The sequence below is a fragment of the Oryx dammah genome, unplaced genomic scaffold (assembly GCF_014754425.2).
Source record: "Oryx dammah isolate SB20612 unplaced genomic scaffold, SCBI_Odam_1.1 HiC_scaffold_29, whole genome shotgun sequence".
NCBI lineage: Eukaryota > Metazoa > Chordata > Mammalia > Artiodactyla > Bovidae > Oryx > Oryx dammah.
In genome coordinates this window covers 81,622,288-81,636,492 of record NW_024070213.1, presented here as the reverse complement: position 1 = coordinate 81,636,492, position 14,205 = coordinate 81,622,288, and the positions used below count along the sequence as shown (strand labels likewise).

General features: G+C 38.3%; 1 protein-coding gene across 2 annotated transcripts in view; it reads left to right on the top strand.

The window, feature by feature from the left end:
• Positions 1 to 14,205, top strand: part of NELL2 (neural EGFL like 2) — a 382,484-nt gene that overhangs the window by 279,316 nt on the left and 88,963 nt on the right. For both annotated transcript variants that reach the window (XM_040233810.1, XM_040233809.1), the window contains exon 16: positions 1,858 to 1,953. In XM_040233810.1, coding sequence (XP_040089744.1) covers positions 1,858 to 1,953 — 96 coding nt within the window. The remainder of the gene's footprint in view (positions 1 to 1,857; positions 1,954 to 14,205) is intronic.

The window sequence follows — 14,205 nt, the reverse complement described above, 5'->3', positions numbered from 1 at the left end:
TAGGCATTTTAAGCTTAAAAACTGCCCATTCCTCAAATAGACTGTCATGGAGATTACTAAAATTAATTTTATTTGATGCCATGTATATGAGAGACAGGAAATAACAATAAATGATTATTAATGCAGTGGCCTTGGAGCATGAGTCTAAGGCCTATTCTACACTAATACATTGGATGCAGACATGGATGAGCCAGAAGATTATTCTGTTTGTAAAGGTTATGGAAATCCATAATTTAGAGCATTGTAAAGATCTACTCATTTAGGGGTCCAAATCCCACAAAGATTTCCTCAGAGTCTAGACTGATCCAGAGAAAAGCTAAATCCATAGCATAGTGTACCTGAACCCTTAGGACTTCCAAAGATTCTGGGTGTGCTGAGAGTTAAGATTTCATCTGGGAGCCCAACCTTCTCAGTCTTAGTTATATTTGACTCTCACTCCTTATTCATATGAAGAGTAAAGTTTATAGTGTAAAGAATTCTTGAAGCCTTGAGTAGATGCAGATAGAAAATTCTTTGAAATAAGGAGAACTTTCCAGGATCTGTAAATTTCTTCTGGAAATTAGGACTACAGGTTGCCTGAGTCAAGACCCTCCGGTCCTGTGTGCCTCTCTGATGGGAATGTCAAAAGCTGGGAAGAGATGTAGTTTAGCTGTAGGATCTGCGTCCTGTCCTCCATCAACATGCTGAAATCTTGCAAATTGCTCCAATGAAGATATATACATGATGCACCCTTTCTTTTTATAAGACTTAAATTCCTAATCTCTTTGCAAATTCCTGGTGACTAGGTAATTGTTTTTGCCTAGGATGAAGACAGATTAGGACCTAGAATCAAAGAAGTCAAGTGGGTATCTTTGAGCCCCTTCTTTTAACTTAGCCACGGAATCTCAGATTTCTACAGTTTACCTCTCTGAGAAACTACATCTTAACTAACTATAGGAAGCATGTGCCAGAAAATTAGAGAAAAAGCTTTTGCTTGAGACCTGGAAAATGCTGGTGTGGTTCATCCATGACAGACCTGGCCAGGCTGAGGGAGTAGCCCTGAGCCTTATAGAAACAAAGTATAAATTGAGGTGGAAACAGAAGTTTCTAAGGGTACACAGTCTTACCTACCTTGTTTTTCTCACTCTTTTTTTTTTTTTTTTGGAAGCCAAACCATCTCAAAACATCACCCTTGCAATGGCCTGAAGCTTGGCTCCCTTTTCTACTCACAGAAAAACTCCCCTCACTCACAAACCCACTCTAACACAACAGGCCGTGAAGTTCCTTTGCCCTGGATCCTGACCTATCCTTTGCGGGGGAATTCAAGAAATAAGACCCCTTTGGCAAATTCTCATTATTGACTAATTCATCCCTTTAAGATGGATTTATAGCTTTTTGAAAGATGGGGCATTTTTCTAGTATTTTTTGACATTTTGGACAGTGTGTACAATGATCAGAGCCTCATAGGATTCAATAATTTCTAGTTTCTGAATCTCATTCTCTAGATTGTGGTTTGCTCTTTAGGTAACTGTCTAGGATAGTTGCCATTTTTTTTATAGTTTTAATTTCAAGATTTTTAGATTGTTATAATGAGATTTAATACTAATTCTGATGTACTTCCTGCTGTGTAAGTTTCCTGGTTTTTGTTAAAAGGAAGTTCAGTATTTTCTTTTATTGATGAAACACTTAACATCAGAAAGAATATTATTCTACAAATTGTGTTTCTTACCTATATGGAAAGTATATTATGAATATGAAATTATAATAAGATGTATAGTTTGATGTCAACATCTCCAAGGCAATAAAGAAAAGCTAGTTTGAAGAATCTTGAATTGCTTCTTTATAAAGTGCTAAAATCATGTATCTGAATTATTTTAGCATTTTGCCAAGATGGTTGTAGAAATGGAGGAGCTTGTATTGCCGCCAACGTGTGTGCCTGCCCACAAGGCTTCACCGGGCACAGCTGTGAAACAGGTAAGGATATCATACTGTCTTCTAGAAAATGAACTTTTACACCAATGTATGAAGTAATCCATGAGGAAAATAGTGTTTCAAGTAGGCTCTCAAAAGCATGGTTCTATTAACATGGAAGCTTAGGACACAGAAGGTAGAAAGTTTCAGTGAGAGGTACTCACGGAGTGTTTGCCCAAAGTCTAAAGAGGTTTTGCAGCTATTATAACTAGAAGCATATTGAACTTTCTCAGAAAAAAAAAAAAAAGTGTGGGATTGCCTAGGATTTTATGACTTCATAATTCATTTTACTCATTTGGAGCCCTGTGTTCCTGGAAATTATATGATAATATCAAAACATGGAGTTCAAGCTGCTGGTCAGCTCACTTCCTGGAATATACTACTTCCTGCATCCACATTTGAGATGTTTGAATAAATTTTTACCTGGTCCACTTAATGTTTTCTTCATAGTTGTATATTTACAAAATATTTAAAGTTCTCTACTCCTTAATTTTTCCTCTTCCAAGTCCATTCTGAATTTACTCTTTCTGATAGAGACTATAATACTAGAAGCTTTTAAAAATATTTAAATATATATATCTATACACAGTATATAGCTTATGACTCAAAGTAAGATGGTTTTGTCCATTTAAATACACCTTAAGAATTTAAAAAGTACATTGATTATTAGGTCCTAATTAAAATCATGTCAGTAGTAGTTTTGGTTGCTTTGGGTTGCGTGCCTGCTGTTGCTTTAGTCCTGTCTGATTCTTTGCAACCCTCTGGACTGTAGCTCGCCAGGCTCCTCTGTCCATAGGATTCTGCAGGCAAGAGTACTGGAGTGGGTTGCCTTGTCCTCCAACAGGGGATTTTCCCAACCCAGGGATCAAGCCGACATCTCTTATGTATCCTGCATTGGCAGGTAGATTCTTTACCACTAGGGAGGGCCACCTGGGAAGCCCTGCTTTGGGTTAAATGGATTCTAATAGCAGGTCCTCACAAAGTCTGATTATTCTCCCTAAGAAAAAGCTGCTGCCACCAGTGACTGGTGGTCACTGCCTCCTATTGCTTTTCATAAATCTCTGTGCAATAGACACAGTGAATGTCCCATCTCCATCCCTCTTGCAGTCATCTGGTTTAATAAACACATAGATCAAAATGTAAGACAGAAAATGCTCTGGACAACTTGGGAAGTGAAAATTTTGCTGAATAAGTACTGCCATTGTACACAGAAAGATGCTCACGAAAGGACTGCATCACTGTGCCCTTTGCTTCTGCAAATTCCTCTAAGTGGTTCTTTTCAAACTTCAGTACTAATGGGTTACAAACGTCTCTAACAGAAAATGCCTAGTGACTATCCTTGATATATGGGGCTCTTTCTTAAGGAGATCATTTCCTAAATCAGGAGTGCCAAAACTCATTGTGCATGTGAATTATTCATAGAGCTTATTAACCACAGATTTCTGATAATTAACTATCTTGGATTTACTAGATCAAAATCAAATACTTCCAGTGCAATGGTTCTACAATGCTTCTAGCCCATGATCTCTACTAGTAACCCCCCTCACACATATATCAAGGTACATTGTAATTCTCCTGTACATTGACTTCTGTGGTGACTATGTCCCTTGAATACTACAGTATTTTATGCTGTTTCTGGTGCAGAATCTGGTTAGTGAAATAGTGGCATTTCAGGGCATTTCAATGGTGTGGATTTTTTAAATAAAGACTGTCCCAGAAAATCTGGGATGAATAATGACTGTACTCAATCCTGCATATCATTCTTCCACTAAAAAATAATTATTTGGAGAGATTGTGAAACTGTGAAATGGCAGGAGATTAATATGAGCAATGTAAAATTTAAAACTGGAGTTAAAAATAACCCAACAGAATATTTAGCTTTCTCTTTATAATTATCCTTGAACTTTCAGTCTATAAGAGGAGAGCCTCATACTTGCTCTAACTTCAGTTCAGTTCAGTTCAGTCTCTTAGTCATGTCCGATGCTTTGTGACCCATGAGCCTCAGCATGCCAGGCCTCCCTGTCCATCACCAACTCCTGGAGTTTACACAGACTCATGTCCATTGAGTTGGTGATGCTATCTAACCATCTCATCCTCTGTCATCCCCATCTCCTCCTGCCTTCAATCTTTCCCAACATCAGGGTTTTTTCAATTGACTCAGTCCTTCCCATCAGGTAGAAAAGTATTGGAGTGTCAGCTTCAACATCAGTCCTTCCAGTGAACACCCAGGACTGATCTGCTTTAGGATGGACTGGTTGGATCTCCTTGCAGTCCAAGGGACTCTCACAGTCTTCTCCAACACCACAGTTCAAAAGCATCAATTCTTCACTGCTCAGCTTTCTTTACAGTCCAACTGTCACATCCATACATGAGCTCTGGAAAAACCATAGTCTTGACTAGATGGACCTTTGTTGACAAAGTACTGTCTGTGCTTTTCAATATGCTATCTAGGTTGGTCTTAACTTTCCTTCCAAGGAGTAAGCATCTTTTAATTTTATGGCTTCAATCACCATCTGCAGTGATTCTGGAGCCCAGAAAAATAAAGTCAGCAACTGTTTCCACTGTTTCCCCATCTATTTCCCATGAAGTGATGGGACCAGATGCCATGATCTTCATTTTCTGAATGTTGAGCTTTAAGCCAACTTTTACATTCTCTTCTTTCACTTGCATCAAGAGGCTCTTTAGTTCTTCTTCACTTTCTGCCGTAAGGGTGGTGTCATCTGCATATCTGAGGTTATTGATATTTCTCCCGACAATCATGATTCCAGCTTGTGCTTCTTCCAGCCCAGAGTTTCTCATGAGGTACTCTGCATAGAAGTTAAATAAGCAGGGTGACAATATACAGCCTTGACGTACTCCTTCTCCTATTTGGAACCAGTCTGTTGTTCCATGTCCAGTTCTAACTGTTGCTTCCTGACCTGCATACAGATTTCTCAAGAGGCAGGTCAGGTGGTCTGGTATTCCAATCTCTTTCAGCATTTTCCACAGTTTGTTGTGATCCACACAGTCAAAGGCTTTGACATAGTCAATAAAGCAGAAATAGATGTTTTTTCTGGAACTCTCTTGCTTTTTTGATGATCCAGCAGATGTTGGCAATTTGATCTCTGGTTCCTCTGCATTTTCTAAAACCAGCTTGAACATCTGGAAGTTCATGGATCATGCATTGTTGAAGCCTGGCTTGAAGAATTTTGAGCATTAATCTGCTACCGTGTGAGATGGGTTATGGTGGAGAGGTCTGACAGAATGTGGTCCACTGGAGAAGGGAATCGCAAACCACTTCTGTATTCTTGCCTTGAAAACCCCATGAATAGTATGAAAAGGCTAAAAGATAGGACACTGGAAGATGAACTCCCCAGGTTGGTAGGTGCCCAATATGCTACTGGAGATCATTGGAGAAATAACCCCAGAAAGAATGAAGGGATGGAGCCAAAGCAAAAAGAACATGCAGCTGTGAATGTGACTGGTGATAGAAACAAGGTCCAATGCTGTAAAGAGCAATATTGCATAGGAACCTGGAATGTTAGGTCCATGAATCAAGGCAAATTGGAAGTGGTCAAACAGGAGATGGCAAGAGTGAACATCAACATTCTAGGAATCAGAGAACTAAGATGGACTGGAATGGGTGAATTTAACTCAGATGACCATTATATCTACTACTGTGGGCAGGAATCCCTTAGAAGAAATGGAGTAGCCATCATTGTCAAAAAAAGAGTCCAAAATGCAGTACTTGGATGCAATCTCAAAAATGATAGAATGATCTCTGTTCATTTCCAAGACAAACCATTCAATATCATGGTGATCCAAGTCTGCCCCAGCCAGTAATGATGAAGAAGCTGAAGCTGAATGGTTCTGTGAAGACCTACAAGACCTTTTAGAACTAATACCCAAAAAAAGATGTCCTTTTCATTATATGGGACTGGCATGCAAAAGTAGAAAGTTGAGAAATACCTGGAATAACAGGCAAATTTTGCCTTGGAGTACAGAATGAAGCAGGGCAAAGTCTAATAGAGTTTTGCCAAGAGAATGCACTGGTCATAGCAAACACCCTCTTTCAGCAACACAAGAGAAGACTCTACACATGGACATCACCAGATGGTCAACACCAAAATCAGATTGATTATATTCTTTGCAGCCAAAGATGGAGAAGCTCTATATAGTCAGCAAAAAGAAGACTGGGAGCTGACTGTGGCTCAGATCATGAACTCCTTATTGCCAAGTTCAGACTTAAATTGAAGAAAGTAGGGAAAACCACTAGACCATTCAGGTATCACCTAAATCAAATGCTGTATGATTATACAGTGGAAGTGAGAATAGATTTAAAGGACTAGATCTGATAGGTAGAGTGCCTGATGAACTATGGATGGAGGTTTGTGACATTGTACAGGAGACAGGGATCAAGACTATCCCCAAGAAATGAAATGCAAAACAGCAAAATGGCTGTCTGAGGAGGCCTTACAAAGCTGTGAAAAGAAAAGTGAAAAAGAGAAAAGGAAAGATATTCCCATTTGAATGCAGAGTTCCAAAGAATAGCAAGGAGAGATAAGAAAGGCGTCCTCAGCGATCATTGCAAAGAAATAGAGGAAAACAATAGAATAGGAAAGACTAGAGATCTCTTCAAGAAAATTAGAGATACCAAGGGAACATTTCATGCAAAGATGGGCTCAATAAAGGACAGAAATAGTATGAACCTAACAGAGGCAGAAGATATTAAGAAGAGGTGGCAAGAATACACAGAAGAACTATACAAAAAAGATCTTCCTGACCTAGATAATCATGATGGTGTGATCACTCACCTAGAGCCAGACATCCTGGAATGCAAAGTCAAGTGAGCCTAAAGTAGCATCACTACCAACAAAGCTAGTGCCGGTGATGGAATTCCAGTTGAGCTGTTTCAAAACCTACAAGATGATGCTGTGAAAGTGTTACACTCAGTGTGTCAGCAAATTTGGAAAACTCATCAGTGGCCACAGGACTGGAAAAGGTCAGTTTTTATTCCAATCCCAAAGAAAGGCAATGCTCTAAGTAACTGTCTATAAAAGCCAAGGGCTTTGAGAAAAATGTAGATCTGAAATCTAGTTCTATTGTTTCCTTGTTATGTGGTCTCAGGCAGAGTAATTAACTTCAGTGTCTTTTACTGTCTACACATCACCTTCCTCTTCACATATATCCTCAAAGATGGGCATTATCTTGGAGCTAACATTCGTTTACAAGCAAAAATATTAGGTTCATAGTGATTAAATTTTTCTAATATCACAGAGTTAGCAGCTGAATACTAAGAGCTTTTTACCCCATACTCTACTTTAAAAAAAACAAACAAACAAACTGTATCCGTGCTTTTCCAAGTTTCTTCTGAATACACTAATGATGAGGGAGAGACAACGCCTTCATCTAGGGAATTCCTGAAATGGCTCACCATGAGGGTAAATAAAATTTCTTCAAAAAATCTTGTTTTAGTCTATAAATACATTCATTTCTATTACATATATAAAACATTTAACTTACACACCATTGAGTAAAATTGGTGCTTAGGACAGTGGGCCGTAGTTTATCTCTGCTTTCTAGCATCTCTTAGCCCAGGACCATATTTCACTATTTAAGTAGCAAGGCATTCCTGCCTCCTATCTGAGAAAGTGTAATAGCAATACTTGCCACAAGGTGTCTGTCCCAATATTTTCTCCAGGTTAGATCCTAATTCCTCACCTTCTGACACCACCACTTTGTTGATATAGTTATAAATAGAAAGTGTGCCATTAAAAAAAAAAAATCCTTCAGATGAGAAGTGATGCACAGTCCAACCTCCACAACTCAAATCTGATCATATCACCCCTAACAGAAGAAAAGTCAGTGCCTCCCACTGCCCTTGAGATAAAGGTCACATGTCTTAATGCAACATTTGAGATTTGACCCCCGCTCATCTACCCAGCTTTCACCTTCTGGTCCCTCTGTCTGCCCATCTCATTTTCACTCCAGGAATGAAGTTTCATGGAGGTAAAGGGTATAACTTGTTCACTTATGAATCTTTGAGACATTGTGTTAGGCCTACGCCTTATTAGGTGCTCCACAGATTTTTGTTGAATAAATAAACAAAGGTATAAATGAGGAAGAAAAGATGATGTGGTTGCTTCCATATTGGATATTTTAAAATATTAAAGAGGCCTTCAGTATCATCTGATCCTGTGCTTTCACCTACCAGGTAAGGTAATTTCTGCACAGAGTTGTGGAGTAATTTATATGTGGTGTTTAATTGCAGTTACAGGCCTGCACTGTAGAACTCAAGGCCTTTCTCCTTCCCTTCCTTACTCCCTCCCTTGCTTTCTTCCTTCCTTCATTCCTTTCTTCCTTCTTTCCTTTCTGCTTATGCCCTGTTATATGTTCAGTAATTCATCCTGCTGTCATTACTCATCAAGTCTGTGTTTTTGTTATGTCTTCACCTTCAGCTACCACTCTTTAACAGTGACTTCTGTGACAGTTTTTCTCTCTCGAGGAAGGGAAGCATCAGCATTGCCGAGATTACCCATGTATGCTGCTACTGCTGCTAAGTCGCTTCAGTCATGTCCGACTCTGGGTGACCCCACAGACGGCAGCCCACCAGGCTCCCCCGTCCGTGGGATTCTCCAGGCAAGAACACTGGAGTGGGTTGCCATTTCCTTCTCCAATGCATGAAAGTGAACATGAAGTCACTCAGTTGTGTCTGACTCTTCGCGACCCCCTGGACTGCAGCCTACCAGGCTCCTCCGTCCATGGGATTTTCCAAGCAAGAGTGCTGGAGTGGGGTGTCATTACCCATGTATAGGAATGGCCTAAATGTCTTCTGTAGTTGAATACTGCCTGATAGCTGAGAAAGAAGGTTAATGCCTGGTTCTGGTCACTATCTACTGAGCCTTCACAATGAAATCTCTGAGAAGGAAGTAATAGGGTTTCCTGATTTCTTGAAAGGTAATCTTAATGTACACGAGTTTTACCAACCCGTATTACTTTAGTTGAAAAGGCTCCTCTGAACCTCCTCCTCCGTAATTTATTTAGTGTATTTCTCCATCATGTGTACATTGGTGAAATGATTCAACCCATTTACCAACTTCACAAAAGGGCTTTGTGGATTTTTTACTGAGTAAAATTAATTTTTATGGCCTTCTTTTTTAGCCACTTGTAAGATTACTTACTTGTAAAGCATAACTGCAGTTTTAATTAAACATCCTAATATTCCATTATGTGTTTAACTTGGGTTTAGCAGGGTGATTATTTCTTGGATAACTCAATAAAATGTATTTGAAATCTATGTGCTGAAGTTTAACAGCTCTATCACTGCCATGCTGTATTTATTGCTCAGTTGCTAAATCTCAGCAAACATGTGTCTGATGATCTAATTAATATGTGAAGCTGTCATTATGCTAAAAGTAAATCTTTCAATCATGATTTGCAGCATGACTCTAAAGCAGTTGACAGTCCCCTATAGGTAACTGCTGACATATCAAATTAAAATGCTTATGACTGGGAAAAAGGTGATATCAAATGGCAAAACTAAAAAAAAAAAATGTACTGCAGTATCAAAGAAAAGGATGTCAGACATTTTAGTGTTAAATGGCTGTGTGTGTGTGTAAAATAATGGGTTTCCTGACTACAAATCAAAACACGAGATGAATTTTTAATTATTTTCAGTGAGTAATTAAATGAATGTAAACTTAGTTGTATTCCTAAGTGTTTTTCTAGCTTTTAATATCTCTAATTTCAAAATGATAAATGAAGCATGAGGCATATATGAATGTTGCTTTACATGCAAAGTAACTTTAAGTTGATTGTGATGGATTGATTTTTTTTTTTAAGTTCATATTATTACTGTTATAGTGTAGGTAGTAAAAATCCTTCAATTCCTTTATAGTAAAGTTATTTTTCTGATAGTATGCATGCTGCTACTGCTGCTACGTTGCTTCAGTCATGTCCGACTCTGTGTGACCCCATAGACGGCAGCCCATCAGGCTCCCCCGTCTGTGGGATTCTCCAGGCAAGAACACTGGAGTGGGTTGCCATTTCCTTCTCCAATGCATGAAAGTGAACATGAAGTCACTCAGTTGTGTCTGACTCTTCGCGACCCCCTGGACTGCAGCCTACCAGGCTCCTCCATCCATGGGATTTTCCAGGCAAGAGCACTGGAGTGGGGTGCCATTGGTAGTATGCATAATTAGCATTTATTATTAATGTCGAATTGTATTACATTTCCTGAAGTTGTTAAACTGCAAAGTTTCAAAATATTTCTGCCGTAGCATATTTTTTTTTTTTACTGAAATGACTCACAGTGAAATTCCATTAGCAAAATGTATATCTTTTCATAGGAGAAGAGGATAATTTGAATAAAAATTTTGAGATAACATAGTTTAAAAAGAAAGAAAAAGTTCAGATGACTTTGCTTTACCAACAGCTGAGATCTTTTTTTTTAAGCATTGTTTTGAATCATTTTGCCCTCAGTTCAGTTCAATTCAGTCACTCAGTTATGTCTGACTCTTTACAACCCCATGGACTGCAGCAAGCCAGGCTTCCCTGTCCATCACCTACTTCCAGAGCTTGAGTTCCACTCATGTCAATCGAGTTGGTGATGCCATCCAACCATCTCACCCTCTGTCGTCCCCTTCTCCTCGTGCCTTCAGTCTTTCCCAGCATCACGGTTTTTTCCAGTGAGTCAGTTCTTCCCATCAGTCGGCCAAAATATTGGATTTCAGCTTCAGTCCTTCCAATGAATATTCAGGACTGATTTCCTTTAGGATGGACCAGTTGGATCTCCTTGTGGTCCAAGGGACTCTCAAGAGCCTTCTCCAACACCACAGTTCAAAAGCATCAATTCTTCAGCGCTCAGCTTTCTTTACAGTCCAACTCTCACATCCATACATGACTACTGGAAAAACCATAGCCTTGACTAGATGGACCTTTGTTGCCAAATTAATGTCTCTGCTTTTCAATATACTGTCTAGGTTGGTCATGACTTTTCTTCCAAGGAGCAAATGTGTTTTAATTTCATGGCTGCAGTCACCACTTGCAGTGTTTCAGAGCCTAAAATGATAAAGTCTGCCACTGTTTCCACTGTTTCCCCATCTGTTTGCCATGGAGTGATGGGACCAGATGCCATGACCTTAGTTTTCTGAATATTGAGTTTTAAACCAACTTTTTCACTTTCCTCTTTCACTTGCATCAGGAGGCTCTTTAGTTCTTCACTTTCTGCCATAAGGGTGGTGTCATCTGAGTATCCAAGGTTGTTGATATTTCTCCTGGCAATCTTGATTCCAGCTTGTGCTTCATCCACTTCGCATTTCTCATGATGCATATAAGTTAAATAAACAGGGTGACAATATACAGCCTTGACGTACTCCTTTCCCAATTTGGAACCAGTCTGTTGTTTCATGTCTGGTTCTAACTGTTGCTTCTTGACCTGCATACAGATTTCTCAGGAGGCAGGTCAGGTGGTCTGGTATTCCCATCTCTTTCAGAATTTTCCACAGTTTGTTGTGATCCACACAGCCAAAGGCTTTGGTGTAGTCAATAAAGCAGAAGTAGATGTTTCTTTGGAACTCTCTTGCTCTCTCTATGATCCAGCAGATGTTGGCAGTTTGATATCTGGTTCCCTGTCTTTTCTAAATCCAGCTTGACCATCTGGAAGTTCATCGTTCACATTCTGTTGATGTCTGGCTTGGAGAATTTTAAGCATTACTCTGCTAGCATCTGAGATGAGTGCAATTCTGCAGTAGTTTGACCATTCTTCAGCATTGCCTTTCTTTGTAATGGTAATGAAAATGGACCTTTTCCAGTCCCATGGCCACTGCTGGGTTTTCCAAATTTGCTGACATATTGAGAGTAGCACTTTCTCAGCATCATCTGGTAGGATTTGAAATAGCTCAACTGAAATTCCATCACCTCCACTAGCTTTGTTCATAGAGATGCTACCTCAGGCCCACTTGACTTTGCATTCCAGGATGTCTGGCTCTAGGTGTGTGATCACACCATCGTGGTTATCTGGGTCATGAATATTTTTTTGTATAGTTTCTGTGTATTTTTGCCACCTCTTCTTAATATCTTCTCCTTCTGTTAAGTCCATACCATTTCTGTCCTTTATTGTGCCCATCTTTATGTGAAATGTTCCCTTGGTATCTCTAATTTTCTTGAATAGATCTCTAGTCTTTTCCATTCTATTGTTTTCCTCAATTTCTTTGTATTGATCACTGAGAAAGGCTTTCTTATCTCTCGTTGCTCTTGTTTGGAACTCTGCATTCAAATGGGTATATCTTTGCTTTTCTCCTTTGCCTTTCACTTCTCCTCTTTTCTTAGCTATTTGTAAGGCCTCCTCAGACAACCATTTTGCATTTTTGAATTTCTTTTTATTGGGGATTGTCTTGATCACTGCCTCCTGTACAGTGTCGCAAACCTCCATCCGTAGTTCTTCAGGCACTTTATCAGATCTAATCATTTTGCTCTACTTATACAAATACAAACTTCCTATACAAAAGCCATTAAACAAACTTCATTGTAAAAACTTGTGAAGAAGGAAGTTCAACTTCTGATCCTTCTCAATGTCTATTAAAGTCACCTTTCCAGATCTGAATTTCTCAGTGGAAGAGACAAGACACAGAGCAGATATTTCAGTGGCTTTTGTAATGTGGGAACAGACCCGTGGTGGTTGTTTTCAGTCACTCAGTCATGTCTGACTCTTTGTGACCCCTTGGGTTGTAGCATGCCAGGCTCCTCTGTCCTCCACTGTCTCCTGGATTTTGCTGAAATTCATGGCCATTGAGTCTGTGATGCTATCTAACCATCTTATCCTCTGCTGCCCCCTTCTCATTTGCCTTTTCCAGGTATTCATTAATCTGCCTAAGGTGGAGACTCCAATCATACTTGCCCAGACCTAAGTGATCTTATTGGTTTCTACTGGTAAAAGTGAATGAATTACATTTGATGAATGAATGTATGTTAATGAGCTTAGGATGAATTTAAATGCCCATGTTACTTTTTCCTGTCATCAAATTAAAAACAAAAGCTCTCTTCAAAAGCTTTTTGACCATACCTGTATATGAGTTAGCTTAGGTGCTTAAGACATGTCTTTTCTTTATGTTGATGATCCTTGACCTCTTTTAAATAATCCTTTTAATTTTCTGATGTTATGCCAAACCTTGTTTCTCCTTGAAGCATTTAACAGAATGGTCAAAAATATAAAAATTAGAGTCAGAGTAACATCGGCAAGGTCCTAACTCTACTCTTGACCAGCTGTGTTTTCTTTTCTTTGTTACTTCATTTTCCTATGCCTTAATCTTTATGTGTATAGAATTAAGATAATAAAACCTACCTCATGAGTTGTTCTGGAAATTAAAAGAAGTAACTTTAACAGGGCATACCACACCATGTCTTAGATGTGGTGAGCTCTCAATAAATCTCATTTGATGTGTTTTATTATACATTTTAAGTCAAATTTACATACAAAGTTGTCTGAAGCTTTTAAATGTCCTTAAATTGGCTGCATGTTATAAAATAAGGGTTAAAAATAAGAAATAATTTGTTTTCTTGATTTATTTATAAACCTGCTCTAAGTATAATTTTCCACATTTCAATGGTTTTAAATGTTTAATTTAAGAATTTGCATTCTTCACATTTGCTTATAATTCTTTATTTTAATTCTAATACTAATCTTTAAAAAATAATGTTCTATGGAAATATAAGTTTTTGTACTATTCAAAAAGCAGTTAAAAGTTCTCAGTGTTAAATCTCAAAGTCATTTTTCCAAGTCCTTCAGGTTAATTGGAAAAAAAATCTTACTGTTTCCATGTATTAGTCATGTATAATAGATAACAACTCTGATGGGGAAATTTTTCAAACTCTACCTAATTAACACTAGAAGTGAGGACATGTCATGGAGTTAATGTAAGGGGAGAAAAAAGTACATTTCAAGCTATTAGATGGCTGGTCTCCAGAAATAAAATTTAGAAATTTTCCATTGAATCTGCTTTAAAAATATTGATAATATTTTCATGGGATCACATTTGAATATAACATATTTGATTATAACCTTGAGTTCCTAGTATCCATATATCCCCTCTTATTTCTTTTATTCAAAGCAAACCAAATTATTTTTTAGATTTTTCTTTGATATTATTCTAAAATCAATTAACTGAATACATCATTAATATCTTGAATAAGCAATATAGGTACATGGTATAAAATTTCAAAGAACAAAGAACATATAATGAAAAGTAAATTTCCTTTGTATCTCTTCCCTAATCACTG